Raw genomic sequence first — 19,737 nt, 5'->3', positions numbered from 1 at the left:
TGGGGTCTCAACCTTCCTTTGAGAAATATATGTATGATCCTTTAGGAGGCAGTGACCTTTGAGGATGTGGTTGTGAACTTCAGCAATGAGGAGTGGATTTTGCTGAGTCCATCCCAAAAGAACCTCTACAGAGATGTGATGGGTGAAATCTTTAGGAACATGGCTGCAATAGGTAAGGATGAAACCTTTTTGGCACTCATGCTGTCAGAATATTGTTTGTTGCTCATTAGTGCTGTTTCATTAAAAAGAATATGAAAATATTTTTTAAAATATCTCAGACCTGAACACATTATATCATAAATCTAAACAAAATCTATTAATTTGTATGCATTACTCAACTGAGTCCTGGTATTTCTATGTCTACAATTCAGGAGGACTTGGGGACATCAAGGAAGCTGAAAAAGAAGGCAAAATGTACTGGAGATACTTAAGGTAATTCACACTCACAAGGAGAGGAATGTTCCTGAGTAATTAGTGAGTCAGCAGAAAAGTGACCACCAAAGAAATGAGGCACCATTCAATTTAATGTCAGTAATATTCTCCAAAGATGTATAAGCTAGTGTATATATGAGGGAATTAAATCATGAAAATGTATGACATTGCATATAGTTGTATACGAAAGGCATACACTTTGAGTTATGACATTCTCCCTTCAGTTTTTCTACCCATATATACATGTGAATACAACACATTCATTATCTAATAATTGCTAAGATTGCAATAGAATTTGAAATAAAACTGAGTGCTCATGTTTCCAAGCCACGCTCTATACAATCGTCGATTCTGACTAATATTCTTAGTAGGCAGTTGGAATGTTAGTGCACTCATTTTGAATATCAGTATGCAGTTGTCTCTAGAAATTGATCCCCTCATACTTGTCCTGAATATTTTCAAAATGACAAAATCTGCATAAAATACTGATACATGCTTATTCATATACAAAGCAGATCATGTTATAACAGATCAGGCCTTGAAGCTTATCTATCTATCACTGGATTTGTAGAGAAGGAAAATGTTAATAGACTCTCTGTGATTGTGCATTCTTGTAAACCCAGCACAGTAGGAATCAGATTTTGCAGAATGGCAATTTCAAGTTCAAACTTCACAGCTTAATGATCTATGAAAATCTCTTAAAATAGATTTTAAAAAAGCTATAGATTTATGCTAAGACCTGTTCTTCATTCCCAGCCCAGAATGGAAAACAATGTGTTATGTAATGTCAAAAAATAAATAATATAATGTCACTTGCCATAAGAATTAGATGGGTCTTTCAACCATCAATTCAGTGAAATAGCTCAGCTATAAAACCTAAAAGGTCACTGGCTTTCTTTTAGATGAGAAACCAAAATACAAAATGTGTAAAGAAATGAAACAGGGTTGTTAGAGAAAAGTAAGACTGACCATATGGAAAAGGGGACTACAGGTTAAGGACAGAAGGGAGATTGTGATGGGGAAACATATGAGAATAATCTGCATGTGATACATATATGTACCCATGCCCAAAGTGAAGCTACAGATTATGCATTTCAAAGTACCAACTTTTAAGATTTCCAAATGTGTACCAGTCTTTTGGTTGTTTTCAACATATCTTACAAGGCCTTTCTGTTGCTTCATGGTCAGAATTTCTTAGCAGGCATTAAAAACAGAACTTGATATTAATGCAGTCATTAAATGGAGACCAATTTCACTGTGAATTTTTCTTTTTTTAAATTTAATATAAGGAAAGATTAAATAAGATAAAATAAGTATAAATAATACTGCTTTCAAAGTGAAAAAAACAATAAGAAATTGCAAGATGATGATTACAAATGCTGATCATAGAAATAGTTATGAAATACAAAAGTGAAACATATGAATTGGGGATTCAAACAGTGAGACTGCAAACAGTTTTGTTCAACTCTCCAAGAAAAGCTTATTAATATGGTTATAAGTCCTATATGTGATTTTGTCTTTACAGAAATGACAAGCTAGGGAAATCTTATGTATATACATCTTGGAAGCAGTGTAAAGAAGTATTCCTTTGTACTGCAGAAGGTAATGTGAATGTGAAAGAAACAGAAACACACCACGATGTTCAGATCCATGAAAAATATTGCAGTGGAGGGAAACCCTATGTATGTCAGCAGTGTGGAAAAGGTTTCACCAAATCTGGACATTGTAAGCAACATGAAAGAATTCACACTGGAGAGAAACCATATGTATGTAAGCAATGTGGGAAAGCTTTTACCAGACCTGATTGTTGTAAGCAACATGAAAGAATTCACACTGGAGAGAAACCCTATGTATGTAAGCAATGTGGGAAAGCTTTTAAAACACGGGGAGCTTGTAAGGATCATGAAAGAATTCACACTCGAGAGAAACCCTATGTATGTAAGGAATGTGGGAAAGCTTTTAAAACACAGGGAGATTGTAAGAAACATGAAAGAATTCACACTGAAGAGAAACCCTATGTATGTAAGCAATGTGGGAAAGCTTTTACCAGACCTGATTGTTGTAAGCAACATGAAAGAATTCACACTGGAGAGAAATCCTATGTATGTAAGCAATGTGGGAAAGCTTTTACCAGACCTGATTGTTGTAAGCAACATGAAAGAATTCACACTGGAGAGAAACCCTATGTATGTAAGCAATGTGGGAAAGCTTTTAAAACACAGGGAGCTTGTAAGAATCATGAAAGAATTCACACTGGAGAGAAACCCTATGTATGTAAGGAATGTGGGAAAGCTTTTACCATACCTGGATGTTGTAAGAAACATGAAAGAATTCACACTGGAGAGAAACCATATGTATGTAAGCAATGTGGGAAAGCTTTTAACACATGGGGATACTGTAAGAAACATGAAAGAATTCACACTGGAGAGAAACCATATGTATGTAAGCAATGTGGCAAAGCTTTTAACACACATGCAAGTTATAAGGTTCATGAAAGAATTCACACTGGAGAGAAACCCTATGTATGTAAGGAATGTGGGAAAGCTTTTACCAGACCTGGATGTTGTAAGGAACATGAAAGAATTCACACTGGAGAGAAACCCTATGTATGTAAGGAATGTGGGAAAGCTTTTACCAGACCTGATTGTTGTAAGCAACATGAAAGAATTCACACTGGAGAGAAACCCTATGTATGTAAGCAATGTGGGAAAGCTTTTACCAGACCTGGACATTGTAAGGAACATGAAAGAATTCACACTGGAGAGAAACCATATGTGTGTAAGCAATGTGGGAAAGCTTTTAAAACACAGGGAGATTGTAAGAAACATGAAAGTTCACATTCAATATAAAACCAGTGTATATAGGCATCATAAGAATGGTTTCAGCACATGTACATATTGCATAATGCATGAAAATCTTCACACTGGGCAGAAAACTTACATATGTAAGGAATGTGGAAAAGGTTTCAGCAGAAATGCTCATTGTACAATACATTATAAAATTTACATGGTTGAGAAACCCTGTGTGTATGTGAAGAATGTGGGAAAGCTTTCACCACACATGGATTTTGTAAAATACATCTATGACTTCACACTGGTGAGAAAGCCTATGTATATAACAATGTGGCAAAGCTTTTACTGCATATAGTCATTGCAAAACACGTGAAAGAATTCACACTGGGAAGAACCACTGGCTATGTAAGCAAGTGGAGACACTTTCACCAGCCAGATTGTAAGTGAAATACATGAAAAAACTCACACGAGATACATCCTATGTGTTATGGGAATACTCTCAGCATGCTTGATCATTGTTACATATCTGAAATAGTTCACTAGGCAGAGATGATATGTGGATTAACTATGTGAGAAATATAGCCATCTTTCTTGTTAAATACATAGAAAAAGCATCACTGTTCAGACAGTTTAGATCTAAGTTTACTTTAAAAACCCCAAGGAGACCTGAAGAAATAATCAATACAGAAATTAGATGTCAATATTTCTTCACAAATATTCCAGAAATGACAAATCTGAGGTGGGGCTCTCCTTAGGTGCACATGTTGCATTTGGTTTTCAGTTAAACACTTGTACCTCTCTAGATTTTTTAATCTAGTTGTTTTTGTGCTTCAACATGGCATCTTGTAACTAAACATCCTAAACTGAAATGGGCTTTTCACTTTCAAGTATGGATAGTGCCTCCGTACTTAATATTTTGTCTTTAAAACTTAAATTTTGTATTTTTATAGTGAATTTTAATGTTGTTTATTTAAAGAGGAAAAAAGTGTAGGAATAATAAAGAATTTCAGAAAAATAAACAATAAGAAATCACTAGTTGATTAGTATCATATTGTCATCTTAGAAGTAGTTGTTCAAGTTACAAATTTAAAGCATACAAACTGATATTCAAATAATGACACTGTCATGGTTCACCTCAATGATCCACCAAAAAGTTATTACTATGCCTATCTGTCCTACACACTTTTTTTTTCTTAAAGAGGGTAAGATTAAACATAGCGAAACAGAGCAAAACAGTTCATAAGAAAACAAGTTAAGGAAACACAGATTTCAAAGCAAGCCCACTGGAAATGTTCACTGTCTATCTTACTGTCTCTAGTTTTCTTCCAAATAGTTGTTCCCATCCTCACACACATTGAATATATACTGAAGATTATAGAACTAATCAAGCTTGCTTTTTCGATCTTCAACACTGATTTTGGCGAAGTCGATAATGACTACCATAATGTCTCTCATTGTCTTTGTAGTAGCTGCCTTTATCTTTATATATGCTGAAAGGGAACATAAGAGACTAGACTAATATCACTCTGAACAGTGAATAATAATATCCTGAGAAGGAGAAAGGTGAGGAATTGCCTAAAAAAAGAAGGCAGAGGACATACTTAAAAGTGTATCAGGATTTAAAAGCTAAAGTCTTGTTGCTCTGTTTAGTTTGGTTATATTTTGTTCTGGTCTGTCTACTCATATTAGATTTGAGGGCACAGAGAGATAACCCAAAAATAGCAGTTTATACCATGGTAATTATCCTTAATTTCCTATTAACTAAAACTGAATCCCTATATTACTTATATTGTCTTCTATGACTGATGTTCTTTGAAGCTGGATTGTTTCAATGTTATTTGGCCTTGACTGATTTTATTCACTTTGGGTATGCTTGCTGGTATCAAGTTCAAGAGCAGAGGCAACTACTCTGAAGATGACAAGGTGTAGAAGATATCCATTGGTGGGCTGGGTGTTTAGCTCAGTGGCTTAAGGCACCTGCCTGGCAAGTGTGAGGTCACGAGTTTCATCTCCAGAGCCAAAATAAATAAATAAATAAAAGATATCCATTCCAGGTTTGATTATTTTTTTAATTAAAGAGAAGAAAGGAAATAAAAAACAAAGCAATAAAAGGGTACAAGTAATACAGAATTTCAAGAAAAAATACAGTAAGAAATCACTAGTTAATAGGTTACATATTGTCATTGCTAGGGTTATTTCCAAAAGATGAAAAATATTAACAAAAGATGAGAAATATAAAATAAAAAGTGGCCTTTATTCTAAGAACATGGAGAGAAATGACCAGCACCCTCACCGCTGGCGTCCAGCAATCTCTCCAGCGGACACGTCGCATGGGGGCCTATAAATAGCCTCGGTTTGGGGTGGAACCTAAGGCGGGCACTAGGGATACACAAGTAGCCCATTGGTCCTAGGTTTTGCACCATATGTAAATTTTCAGGGGCTGGAAGATGGCATCACAGGTAACTTCCTAGGGGCAGGGGAGATGGGGCTTCCTGCTTCCGGTTGTGGCTTTCCTGGCTACAGTGTCCTATCTGGGCAAAAATCCTTTCAGTCATCTTAGAAACAGTTGTCCAAATTATAAAATTAAAGCATATAAAGTTGACATTCATACAATGAGATTGCAGAAAGTTCTGTTCAGTGATCCAACAAAAGCTCAGTAATATGATTTTCCATCCTACAGACTCAAGCATGCAGTTATATCCCTTAGACCACCTTCCTTTCCTCTCTTTTTTACAATAACAGTTACAAGTTTTGAGTTTTTTTACTCCCACAGTTCTTATTACATTTTTTTGAAGAGAATAAATCCTAACATGACTAAACAAAACAGAGACAGTTAGAACAGAAGGATGGGCATAGTACATGATGCAAAAATAGAATATCAGATGATCAAAAATGGTTACCATTGTGCCTCTTGCTATTTTTGAAAAGAGTTGCTATATCATCAGATATAATAGAATTGATCAAAACAGTACAGAACAAGACCAATCAAACCTACACTGGAAACCTTGCAAGACTTCAAAAGAAGATAATAGTCAAACTATAATGGGCATCATAATAAATCTTATTGCCTTCAAAGTGGTTGTCTATACCCTCAAACTTGAAAATATCAAACAAAATAGAATATAGTAAAATCAGGCAGAACAAGATGGGGAGAGCAATACTGGGGTTCAAATCAGGTTAATAGGAAAACAAATAGTTACTATAATATATCCTGCTATTTTTAAATTTAGATTTCCTTAATTGAAAAAAATAAAAAATTTTAATTTAAAAAAGGGTGGAGATTGAGATAAAAGATGACATTGTAATAGAACAACACTGGTCAGAATGGAACAATTTAAGCATAATTGTGTTTCACTCCCAGATAATCTAACATAATAGTAGTCACCAGAGTGCCTCATTCCTTGAATTATTTGAGTATAACTTCATATACGATAGCATCAAGCATATCAAGACAGTGTGAAGCCATTCAACAGAATGAAAGAATTACAGGGTATTTAGAACCAGTTAACAGAAAATGAACAATGGTTTCTATATTATCTCCTTGCCTTTTAAAAAATTGTCTTTATACTATCACATATAGTAGAATATAGTAAGATACATGTTAAAACCAGTGGAAACAGATAGTTTGTTAGAGAGGGACCATTCTTGCACCACTGAGATTGAGCCCAGTGTTGATAATGTTGGTTAATTTTGAATATGCTGGTGAGTTAACGTTGCAAACATTTAGCTGAACACTTTTGTTTATGTTTGGTAGGAATATTAGCCAACAGAGTGTTTTCATTTACATTATTTTTAAGACATTATTGTCTGGCTTCATTCTCAGGATAACTTTAACTTTGTCACTTAAAAGAAGTTGATGGTGGGTTTTCCTTCAACTTGATCAAAGAATTGAAAAACAATCAGTATTTATTCTTTATTATATACTGGATAAAATTCACCAGTGCACTTTTTGTATCCCAGCTTTGTTGTTGTTATTAAGAAGCTGTGATTTTTACCCATTGCCTGTGCTCCTTATTGCTCTGTTCATCAGACTATTTCATTCTGATGCATGTGGTTCTGGGACATCAATGCTCACCACATATCCATTAAGGGTCACATGTTATTTTACTTTCGGATGCTAACATTTACTTTTGTATCTTCAAACTATCTCTATAATATGTAATTTTGTAACTCCTTTCCCTTACTCAGTTTTTAATGCACACTCTTGCAGGGTTTGGTTACTGATGGAGGAAACTGGGGCTGGTGAGGGCCTGGTCTCTTATTTAAGGCTTCATACCCTGACCTGCCTGCAGTGTCCCCATCTCCTGACCTGCTCCCTGTAAACATCTGTCCTGCTCCATAGCTACGGTGAGTCCACACGTGGCAGCTCAGATCTGCACCTGGGTGGAAAACATTCAGTCATGTTGGGGTTTGTGACAGACTGGCCTCATACAGAGCTCCCCTGAGTGAGACAGGCATGTAGGAAGGAGCTCTGGAACCATTCCAGCTCTCCCCTGTCCAGTGTGCAGTGTGTGATGCTTTCCTGAGAACTCACTTATGGAGGAGACAGCCTGGACCTGGGTATTTTTTAGCCATGGTTCCTGCTAGGAGACATGGTGTCCTGAACCTCTGCCTGGACCATCTCTGTGACTTCAGATTTCCACAGAGATGTGAGCAGACTCAGTATTCTTCTACCAGGCTCTAGCTCTATGCTGAGGCTTCAGGTGAAAAATCTGTGACCCTCAATTTATCTTATATACATTTAACCTGGAAATTCCACTCCTAAGGGTCATTATAAAAATGAGATTTACAGACACCATATTCTCTTCTTAATCAGGTAAAATGTGGACAATTAGATACCATGAATGTTCCACAGCACAGCTGCTGAGTTAATTATAAATTACAGCCACTGAAAATGCTAAAAGAAGGCCATGTCCTAGGCCATGTCCCTGATCTTTCCTGAGATGGAAGAGAGCTTGTGTCCTGGCTCTCTCTCCACCCAGCAGTGAAGAGACACAAGCCTGCACAGCAGATGAGGACAGGAGTGAGGAGCTGGTCAGTGGCAGACCCCTCATCCTGGGAGGGATGCCTTTATGGCTTTTCCATTGCATTATTTATAGTGCTCCATTCAATATTGCTGCTCTTCTGTTCAATTCCGTTCAGAATAAATAGTTGGTATTTTCTTGAATAGGTGAGTGGAAATGGATGATTTAATTTTCTTTTATGTGTAATGTAGGATAAGCATATGGAAGAACATTCAAGCTTCACTTTATAGATATATAAAATAAGGAGTCTTTTTATTCAGAAAGGCAACACATCATTCATGACTAACTTTTAAACCTGCCATGTGGATCGTGCTGTGGTGGGTGTCCTGCCCTCCCTACCTGAGAAGTCACTGTGACCATCTGTGTCTGGCACAGGACACCCAGAATCTTCTTCAGAGTCTCTTTTTCCAGCAAGGAGGACTGGAATCTTCCTGTGCTCAGGCCACGCAGGGAGTGTGCAGAATGCAGAGGAGCCCAGTACCTCCTGCCTTACACCGTTTTCTACCACAGCATCCATGCTGCAGCCCTGCAGGCCCAATAAGGCAGAGCCCCCAGGGTGCAACAAAGACCCTACCACCTCAGCCCCAGGGGCCTCAACTCCTGGGTCCTGGCCTCAGCCTCCACCAGGCTCCAGGCTTTGCCATGTATTGGACATTCATAGTGGTCCAGACACACCATCAGTGCCTTGGTGCAAAGGCCATTTTCCACAGTAACCCTTCCATTCTGCAAATTTTGATCCTTTCCTTTTAAAAGGAGGTTGAGGCATTGGAGACAAAACCCCACACTTTGGCATTACGTTTTGTTTTTCTTTCTTTCCCCTTCTTGTTTTCTTCTACCCTTTCTTCTTCTTCTTCTTCTTCTTCTTCTTCTTCTTCTTCTTCTTCTTCTTCTTCTTCTTCTTCTTCTTCTTCTTCATCTCTTCATCTTTGTCTTTGTCGTTCTCTTGGACTTCTTTGTCTTTGACTTCTTTATCTTCTTCTTGGTTTCTTTGTTGCTTTAAGCATATATTTAGAGGTGCATTTGGCCAAAAACCTTTCTTTGTCTTTTCACTTTCCAGTTTACTGAAGTTTTTACAGATCTCTAATGCAATTCTAACCCTATGTGTTTGAATGCTCAGAATCCATTCTGTGGCTTGGTAGAATGAGGGAAGTAAAGAAGAAACTGAACTTGGGGAAGTTTTTGTGCATTTTAGCATATCGTGCAACAACACGTGACTCATGGCTTTTTACCTTGAAAATATGGACTTCAGCAGCAAGTGGGTCTGCTACAGACAAAATGAGTTTCCTGTATGTATTTCAAACAATCTCATTTCCCCTCAACTTGTGAAGCACATGGTATATGTTTCTTATGGCCAAACTTGAAAAATTATTTCCAGTAAATGAAAGGCTGCCACTGGTCCTGAAATGATGACAGAACTTTCTTGTAAACAGATAGTCTGATTCACACCCTGGCCAACAGAAACTAAGAGAGTCAGAGATGGCTGGCACAGATAGAAACACCTCAAGATTGTCAACTACCAGCCACAACAAGTAGGAACCACGTTGCTGAGCTTTCATTGTTGGGTGATTGAATTGTGTGGTGGGTTTTGAACTAGGTTTTTAGGGCAGCGCAGTAAATCTAGGTTGCTGCTTGGATCCCCCTTCCTGCAGTGCAATACAAACAGAAAGTCATGAGCATGCATCATTTAATTGAAAATTTCTATTGCAGTTATGAAACCTGTATGCATGAGAGTCCACATCTCTATCATAGCAGACCCACCCACGTGCATTACCACCATATCTTGTAAAGGGTCAGTTTATTTATACAAAATTCACAGTGATGTTCTCAGCCTTGATTTTCCAGACTGGTGCATTTCTTGAAGGGAAGTCATTTCTTGAAGGGAATTTCTTGAAGGGAAGTCATCAGTCATTCTTGAAAGGAAGCTAAATGATTTTATTTTGAGTAAACTTCAAGTATGTTGCTATGCTTCTGTCTGATGTCCTCGCTGCCAGACATGAGGAAAGCAATGAGTGGGATCTGCTGCAGGTTTAGCTCCAGAGGGACACATTGCACAGCTGTGTCAGGCAGGGCTCTCCATCACCTGACTTGCCACCCTGATATCCAAATACCCTTGCACAGTGCTGTCTTTGGCTTCGGGAGGTTCTGGATTGCAGTGGAGATGCCCAGTGTACTGGCTGGCCCTGGGGAAACCTTGTCATGCCATGAGTTTGTCATCCTTAGCCCTGCACCTCTGTGGCCCTGGGGCCAGGACAAAATTCCCCCCGGCTGCAGTGAACAGCATCGTCCCGACAGCTCTCCTTGTGTGTACTCTATGCGGAGGCTAGCAAGGGTCCCAGCTCATTCCTGCTTCAAAGAGTACTGTGAATCAAACTCTTGAAAATTTGTGCAGCATTCTGTGTGGGAGAAAACTCTATTCTTAGTCCTAGGAGTTCTGGGGAAGGCTGTTTAGAGCTCTGATGGGAGCTGGGAGATATGGCTGTGCTCTGCCCTTCCCATTGTTGTTCAGCACCTGCCTTCAAATGTGTCAGTGGATGGAGGAACAACACATTTCAGGGATGTGTGCCTGGATGAAACCAGTTTAGGAGGCTCATGTCTGGTGTTGGCCATGTCTGGTGATTCCCTTTGAGTTAGAAGAATTTGCCATTTCCTTCACAAAATGGACTCATGAAACCTCTTTCACACTTGTAATAAAAACCATCTATCTGACTCTTGGTTGTAAATAAAGGTTTCCTGTTTTGGTTTTTGCATTATTGTTGTTTTTCAAATGCAATGAATCAGCCCTTTGTAGCTCCCTTTGTATCACTGAAATCATGGAAAACATTTTCAAAAATGAAAAGATTAGTACATACACAATGGTCTCTACATTTTCCCTGTAGACTTTTTTTCTCTAGGATTTTCTCTTCTTTCAAAGAGCAGTAGCAGCCAGTCTCCTCCAGAAATGTTTGGCCAAGCAGAATCTAATGCTCTGATATGAAAGACCCAGGGTACTCGCTGGTAAGTGTGGACCACTGCAGCTCTTACAGGGGGGAGAACTAACAGTGTCTCCTGAGATCCACGCCATGTTGGAACTTAGGACTCTGGGAAGCCAAGCCAGCACCTCTGCTCCCTGGTAAGCAGTGGTAGTGTGGCCCACTGCAGTCCTTCCAGGAGGAGAACTAGCAGTGTCTCCTGAAATCCATGCTATATTGGAACTGAGGACGCTGTGAAAACAAATGACCATTCTGCCTCCTTGCTAACAATAGTGAACCTACTGCTACATGGCCTAGAGTCAAATATCCCACTTCCCCTATCCTCCTTCCCCTCCTCCTCCCTGCCCATTAGCAAGTGGGAACCAGAAATCTGAGCATCTCCTGGGAGGTTGACCATAGCAAATAAGGGGGACTTCCTTCTACTATTTCTTTGACGGCAAATACTTTTATTACTGTTTTGCTCTTTTCTGATTAATGGTACTGCTCTATTCAATATTCTGTTTTGATAAGTTCTATAGTGTTCTATATTTCATCTCATTTTGATATACAGGATTGAAAGAACAACTATTATAAAGATAACAAAATATACTGTGATACCTATGACTGTTGTTCCGGTAACCTGCTGTGAAGTTCTGTACCAATTTCACTGTACAATCTTAGTTGGCTTTATTCTGACTTGTTCTGTTGTATACTTGCAAAATAAAAATTAAAAGAAAAAGAAAGACCCAAGGTAGTAAATCACAGTGAGAGAAAGGTCAGCACTGGGTGGGGACTAGCAGGAGAGAACAGGGGTATGGATGGGTCCAACACTGAGCAGAAAGCTGGCACTCGACAGATGTGAAGATTGTACCAATTGACGATGTGCTTACATGTGACTCAACTGAACATGTGGAAACTAATGAAATGTTAACTTAAAATTATCTTAGAATTTAATGTTTCAAAGAACTGTAGACTTAAGAGTAGAAAGGAAAACTGAGAGAAATAGAAGAGGTAAAGGGAAGGGCAAGCAAAGGGCAGGTGCTTTGCAGGACTTGAGCCCTAAGTGGAGCTCAGGACACCTGCCATGGAGCCAGCAACAGGCCTGCCTTGGAATTCCACCAGACCAGTTATCTGCCCTTTATTTTCAGGTTGATCCCAGAGCTGTTGAAGTCATTGGACGTGGAGCTGGCACAAGATCTGTAAGTAGACCTTGAGCTCAGTCCAGTACCAGCCCTGCTTTAGAAAAATCACCAACTGTCCTTGCTTCTTGCAGGCCCCAAAACCTCCCAGGGCCTGTCAGGGACAGCTCTGTGCACAAATGCACCCCAGGAAAACTTCCCATTCTCCCTGACCCCACTCACTTCTGCATGCCTCTGTGTTGCAGGAGGCCCCAAGTCTGAGAGTCTTTTTCCCTTTAAAGTGTCCCATGTCCTCCTCAGAAACCAACAGACCCAGGCCAATTCCTTCTCACTGTAGTTCTCATTTTCAGTGAGCTAGGCTTGGCCCAACTCAATCAGATTTGATAGGGCTGGTTGTCCCACCTTGCTTAGCAGCACCTGCCAGGAGCCAAGAAGAGAAACTCTGACCCTGAGGAGGACAGGTGTAAGCAGCACTACAGGTGTGGCCTCCCTCCCAAATGGCCCTCCCAGGGTATCCTGTTTGCTAACCATAATCAGCCCTCACTTGCTGTCAGAGGTCCCTGGACAGTGCTGTTACCACCTGTCCTACACTCTGTAGGAATCCTGAAATGCAACTCCCTTTTCTACCCTTGTGGCCCGTTGCCTCTGTGAGAAAGCAAGTGGAGTCTGCAGTGTTACTCTAATGGTTGCTCAACAGGGTGCTGCTCTATAACTATCTGAGAAGTGAGTGGACAGTGGGAGTGCATCCTGCCTGCCTTTCCTCCACCTTCAGTGCATATGCATCACTCCATTCTGTGTGCCTTTGTGAGTCTCGCTTTCCCCTATTTTATGTCCATATGTACAGAGGCCAAGAAGTTAGACACATTCACCATAATGTGGGTGGTACATGGCCTGCTCTCCAGGGTGCCTGTGTTGCCTTCATAACATGGAAACACAAGAGACCAGTGTTTGTATCTGCTCTGGTCACTGCAACATGGTCAATACCTGGTACACTGATGATTTAAGGCACCTACCAGCTCCCTCTATAATGTCTATGTGGAACTGGGTCATCTGGAATCCCCCAGAGATTCTTGCTCTGGATACCATGGAAGCACATGGAATGACTGCCCAGTGTTCTTCAGATTGTAGACAACTGCTCCACCCCAGGGATGGATCCTTGGCAGGAGGCAAAGCTTCCCCACGGGAAAGGAAAAACTGCAATGAAGCCAGGGTCCCCATTCAGAGAAGACCTAGTTTTAGACCCAACTCCTCCTTCCTACTTCCCTTGTCAACTTAGAAAAGACACCATGCCTCTCATGTCCTTTCCAGTGTGTCCCCCTGAGCTATGGAGGTCATATTGGCATCTGCTTCCTAGGGACATCATCAGAGGTGAGAGATGACACTTTTAAATTTGTGGGCTGGTGTCATGTGTACACAGTGTACAGAATTAGAGGTGAAATCGATGAAAGGTGGGAGGGAGGTGAACACATTGCACATAGGCCTAGATCCTTCTGTATGGTGGTGTAAATGACACTCACCTCCTGGACATGTTTGCCTGGTGTCATCATGAGGGGGCAGAAGTTCATCAGATTAACCATCATTTTGTTCCCTAAGCATCTCAATTTCTTCTATGTATTGGTTCTATGGCCCCAAGTCAGGACCTCACACAGGCTAGGCAAGCAGTATGGATCCAGATGCACCCCCAGATCTACCAGCACTGTGCCTCATTCACACCTGTGTGAGTCACTACACCCATGGCCAGCGTGCTCAACTGCTGACAGCTCACCTTTTGATGGCCACTTCCTGAGTAGTCCATTCCTTGACCATAGGTCACAGGTAGAGAATTTTGTTCAGCTTTGTATTAGCTAGGCTGAAATTTATCCCAGATCCTCACACATGGTAGGGAAGTACTCTATCCTGAGCTCTCTACCCAATTCCTTACTTATTCTTAATAACAGAACATGGCAGACGTGATGGGATGTTACTATCAAGGTTCACACATAAAATGCCTGTGACCAACCTCCTGATCTCTCCCTCCTCTGTTCTTCCTTCCTTTCTCTCTCTTTTGTTTTTTCTTCCTCTCTGTATTGCTATCTCTGCATCTTCCCTGAGGAGAGGCTGACTCTTTGCAGAGAAAAAGGGTAAGAGACAGAGCAGACATCAGACCTCCATTCTAACCTTGTTCCTGACTATTAGCAAGAGAGAGAGCCTGAGAACAGATTTTGCCACAGATGTGCTTCCACTGATTCTGCAGCCTGATTTGGAGAACCTACGGTGGATCCCCCAGCAGCACCTCCTGATTCCTAACCCATAGAACCTGACAGAACTGAAGTTTATCTGTTGTACCTAAGTTTGCAGCCATGCATTCATCAGTGGTCACTGATGTGCTATATCAGTTGTGAGGTTCTGCCCCACACCTGTCCTTTGATCACTCTTCCCTTCCCTTATTCTCACCAGGCCCTCTGTTCTCTCTTCTCATCTCTTTATTGACTAAAAAAATTTGAATTTGCATCTCTAAATTGTTGGTCCTCTGTCTTCTGCCACACAGACTCAACCAAGTACAGCATTAGGGTCTGCATGTCTCAGGTTCAGGCATCAGTTCCATCTCAGTGAGGCTGTTCAGATCCCCCCATGTAGTGACCTTGGCCTCTGTGTGCCCTTGCTTTATTGGGGTATAGCGCTGGGTCTTCTCTTCCACTACATTCTGCTGTGGATTGTCCCGCTCCTCCAGCCTTTCAGCTTCTGGGTGGCCAGTGACATATTGTCCTTTTCTGTGTTGGTGCCAGCCTCTTTCAGCCGAGGAATAAGGTGAGAATTTGAGGCACATAGATTGAATAGATCAGATCAATTTTCCTCTGAGCAACCCAGTGTGTGATCATGGCATCACTGTGTGTTCGTGTATGTGTGTGTGTGTGTGTGTGTGTGTGTGTGTGTGTGTGTGTGTGTGCACATGTGTGTGTATCCCTGGGGATGCTGCTTGAAATCAGTCCCACATGTTTAGGCTCAGGTCCCAGGAGCTTGGTGGCTGTTTTTCTAATGCCTTTGGGAGTTGGCTGGGTCCTGTGCTAGGAGGTCTTTCTCCTTTGGACTTCTCCCCTATCCTCTTCACTCTGCCCATGTCCTGTGCCTAGGACCTGGCATTGTCCCTCTCTCGGCACTGGTTCTCAAATGTCCATTGGGAGTGGAATAACACACATAGTCCTTTACTGTGGAAATTCTAGCATGCTCGGGGGTGAGGCACTAGAGGGTCACATGGGGTTCTCTTCACCTCAGCACTGTCCCTATCCACACCTGCCTGTAATTTGATACCATCCCTACTAAGGTCCTCATCCTCAGGTTACCTCACATTGCCATTGTCACATGCAGTCCCTTGGGCAGGGCAAGGCCTGGACTTAGAACTCACCATTCACTGTCACTGATGCCTTGCCCAAGCCTGTGACACTTTATAGGCCCACTTGGTTCAAAGACCATGGGAAAACTTTCTATCATCTATCGAATTCAGGAGCTACACCATAGCTCACACTGGGGCACCCACGTGCTCAGCTATTTCTTTGTGGGAAACCCAGTGGCTGCTGAATCTGTGACCTAACCTCTTCTGCTGTGCAGGCCCCAGTGGCATCACAGTGCAGCCAGGACTTGGGGGAATAACTTCAGCCTGGAGTATTTATAGTGTGGAGCAACCAATCAGCTGGCCTCTGTGAAGGCTGCAGGGGTTTACACCATGACACAGCAGATCTGTGATTGAAGACCTCCCCCCACCCCCAGCCCCTGAGGAGTCATGGAGAGCTCTTGGGTGCCCTCCATCTTTGCGGCCTGGGCACGTGCCTAGCAGATTCTAGTTCTGGGCTTGTTTTTACTACCTGGGACCAGATGCCATTGCTGTTTCCCAGTGCTCATTTCTCCCATTTGTTTGCCTCCATGGCCATTATATTTCTTTAATTATGTACACAAGGCCTCATTATCCTTAATCAGCCTGTGTTCATATGTCTCATTCTTTTACTGAATTACTGGAGAAATATGTGACTTATAGGTGGTGTCATACTGAGCCAGACTTTATGCAAATTTACTCTGTCCAGAGAAGAGGGCATAGGCAGCCATATTCATGACACTGTATGGAAATAAACCACAGGGTAATTCAATGGACATCCTGCCTGCAACACTGCACTTTCTATTCTAGGCCATAGACTTTACTTGGAACACACAGTGCCTCACATTTTAATGGTTGTATTACAGCTACAATACTTTACTTTTGTGATTTTTTTCTTGTTAAGCACTCATAAATTAAAATTAATAATTTATCATTGGAAATATCTAAAGTATAAACATGGGTGTGACACTTCCATGGTGCTGCTCTGTAACAAAAGAAACTGTGTTAGTCTCCTTCATATAAAACAGACATGAAATGACCTACATGTAATTAAACATGGACCAGTTTTGATGTGTATATGTCTATAAAGCCAGGAACATAATTAATAAAACAAATAATCCTAAGAATTACAAAAAATTCCTGAATTCTTTTTCTATGCCCTGCCACGAGTCCATGAATACGTGCATGAGAAATTGATGCAATCTGTCTGGATATTCCCTTCTCAGACAAGGAGAGATTAAACAGTTACTTACAGCAGGGTAAGTCAGAGGAGAAACACAACTGCAGTGATGTGGAAAAGGTAGGACAGGTAAATTACAAGGCCATTGGATGAGTGGTGGCCAGAATCTAGTCAGAAGGAAAAGAAAAGAAAATATATTTGTGTAGTGAGTTGATGAAAATGTTCTGGAAGAGGACACTGGTGAAGGTTTCACAATATGGAGAAGGCACTAAATGGTACCAAACTCATCAACTGAAACAAGAATAAATCCTTCAATTTCATTTGCAATGATTCTATCACTGGCATCCCAGAATAGAATAATAATAAATAGAATAATAGGTAAATCTGGAAGAGAGGGGAATGGCAGGAGTGGGTCAAGAGCTGCCTGCAGGTAGAGGTCAAGAGATGACTCCTGCTGGGGAGCCACCAGGAGATCCAGCTCTGCAGCTGATGGAGAAAGGACAACATGTGTCTGCTCTTCTATGGGGTTAGAGCTGGTGAAGAAGCTGCAGGTGGAGCTGGCATGAGCTCTGCGGGTGCAAATTCAGCATGCACTGGAATTGCCTCTGCAGTTTCAGGAGAAGAAAACATCACTGAGTTTCCAGGGACTTCTCAGGGCCAAACCTTCCCACTGCCTGTCAGATGCAGCTGTGTGCATGAACACAGCCCCAATAAATCCTCCCAGACTGCATCCCCATACTGACTGCTGAGGGAATCAGGTTCCTGTGTCTCCCATCATCTGGGTACATTGTTCAGTTCAGTAGCACATTCCACCCTGTCAAGGCCACAACCCACATCCAGGGCTCCTTACCCTGTGACTTAGGCACCAAGGACTTAGGAGGCTCCAGATGGTCCATTAGAAGCTTGGCCTGGGGATCCACCTTGGAGTTCAGCTCCAGTGAGGAGTCAAGGACAGGAGATGCATCCTTAGAGCTAACAGGGAGGTAGCAAAGCAAGCGGTCTGGCCTCTCTTCGAACACCACCTACACAGGTTACCTTGGGGGGGGCACATGGGTCTCAAGCCCAGCAAGTTCACTGTCCACTCCCACCCTCTCCCAACTACAGTGTGGCAGTGTGGGACTTGGGATCCCTAGAGGCTGACAGAATGCTTCCTGTGAGGCAGTCCTTGCTTAGTGTTATGACACCACTTCCTTCTTTAAGGGAGTGTGACACAGTTTTTCCCTGCCCTTCCCAACTACAGGTCAGGTCAACAAAGGGAAAGACTGATATCTGCCATTTCTTTGCACTTAAGGGCTCAGGGCTGGTGCTCCATGAATATCTGAGAAGTAAGGAGTCATCGATATGTATCCCGCCATTCTGCAGTGTCTAGGTCAGGCAAACATCTGCTGCCCAGTTCTCTTGGTCTCTGTAGAACTCCTCCTCCATGGTCTGTAACCACTTCCAAACAAGGCCTTGTACACAGAAAGATTTCCTTGAGGTGAACCATATCTGTTCTGCTGCCAATGCTGATTCTGTGGCCTCCAAAGAACATCAAAACTCGAAAGGGCAGTTGTTACACCTGTTCTGCTTACAAGATCATGGACAATACTCAGAAAAGTGTCTTCACACAGGGTGTCTTCATGTGTATTTTGGCTTGATGACACCCACTCACTTTGCAGTGATACCTGTGGGCCATGGACACTTTGCCATCCCTAAGAATTCCTGCCCTAATCATACCCTGAAACCCCTAGAGTGACTCTCCAATCTCCTTTCCAAAGAACAGAACCGTTTTCCCCATGTGTGTGTCAGTGAGGGGGATGGAAGGTCATCCCTGGGAATCAGGACAGCCTCTGTAGCAGGTCTTCATGGGGCCAAGGTCACAGCTAATCCCTTGCCATGGATCCCCCATTTCCTCCGCAGTGACCCTGCACTCTGGATCCACTCAGCATCCCACAGTTCAGTGTTGTAAACCAAGACTTAGGTGCTTGTACATGGCCAGGACTTGAATACACAGGTGGCCAAGTCCCACAGGGCTGCTCAGGTGATAACTTAACTTCTCTGTATCTGAACTAGTCCTGGACTCAGTGTCTCTGAGTGGCTGGAGGTTGAGCCTAGGCATATGTGTTCTGTGCTTCCTCTTGTCTCTGGGTGCCTCTGGGCACCTGTGCGTGCCAATGCATCCTGGCCTGGGTTGCTGACAGCTGGGTGTTTCCAGTTGAGCTTCCTGAAGCATCTGGACCAAGTGAACCATCCTCTCCATATGTTCCCTCATGGTTCCCTGACACAGGGTCCTGATGATGGGGCCACTAGCTCTGGGAAAGCAGCATAGCATGTTCCTTGTTCACTGTCTCTAGCCAGCCATCTATTAAGGCCAACTGTCACCAAACCACAGTGCCTGGTGACCAGAGCCTTCAGAGTTCTTTTTGGACTTGTCACCAAGAAAGTAAGATCATGTGCTGGGGTCCACAGTTCAGGCTCCACCTCTGATGCCTCCTTTGTTTTTATTGTGCACTAATCTGTGTCCTGAGAAACAGCAAGTTAAAAAACGAGCAAAATATGTGTGTTTTTAGACTTTTCCAACCAAATGATCCTTTCTCTTGAGGATGAGGTGCACAGTTTCTTCATTAAGAGATTCCTCAAATTTTATTTTGACTGTCTTTTCTGGACTTATGTTATCACATTATCACAAAGGAGCATGGAGCTGTTCCCAGAATGGCCCTAATAATTTTCCTTGAAGGATATGAAATGTTTCATGTTATAACACCCATGTGTACATGAAAGGAGGAATCATAGCAAGTTTTACTCTCACATGCCTATGAATGCTCATTTCATCCTTAGATGTTTTCCTCAGCCACACACTGTAGTGCTCCGTACTCTGACCTCCTTTGAGGAGGGAC

At 41.9% G+C, this 19,737-nt stretch overlaps 1 protein-coding gene and 1 long non-coding RNA gene across 2 annotated transcripts in view; both read left to right on the top strand.

Moving 5' to 3' along the window:
- LOC134475062 (uncharacterized) overlaps nt 1-18,914 on the top strand; it is a 29,684-nt gene extending 10,770 nt beyond the window's left edge. Inside the window, exons 2-3 of the long non-coding RNA XR_010046020.1 lie at nt 12,345-12,395; nt 18,761-18,914. This is a non-coding gene — a long non-coding RNA (uncharacterized LOC134475062). The remainder of the gene's footprint in view (nt 1-12,344; nt 12,396-18,760) is intronic.
- On the top strand, nt 5-3,209 carry LOC134475057 (zinc finger protein 501-like; the record flags this gene model as incomplete). Its single annotated transcript, XM_063244425.1, has 3 exons — nt 5-172; nt 372-432; nt 1,958-3,209. Coding segments are annotated over exons 1-3 (1,347 nt in total), but the record flags the coding sequence as incomplete, so codon positions are not given.
- Nucleotides 18,915-19,737: the final 823 nt, after the last annotated feature.

The sequence above is a fragment of the Cavia porcellus genome, unplaced genomic scaffold (genome assembly GCF_034190915.1).
Source record: "Cavia porcellus strain 051 isolate PalLab524CR breed Dunkin Hartley unplaced genomic scaffold, mCavPor4.1 scaffold_50, whole genome shotgun sequence".
NCBI lineage: Eukaryota > Metazoa > Chordata > Mammalia > Rodentia > Caviidae > Cavia > Cavia porcellus.
Note: the sequence above shows the minus strand (reverse complement) of the source record. Positions and strands in the feature narration are given on the sequence as shown.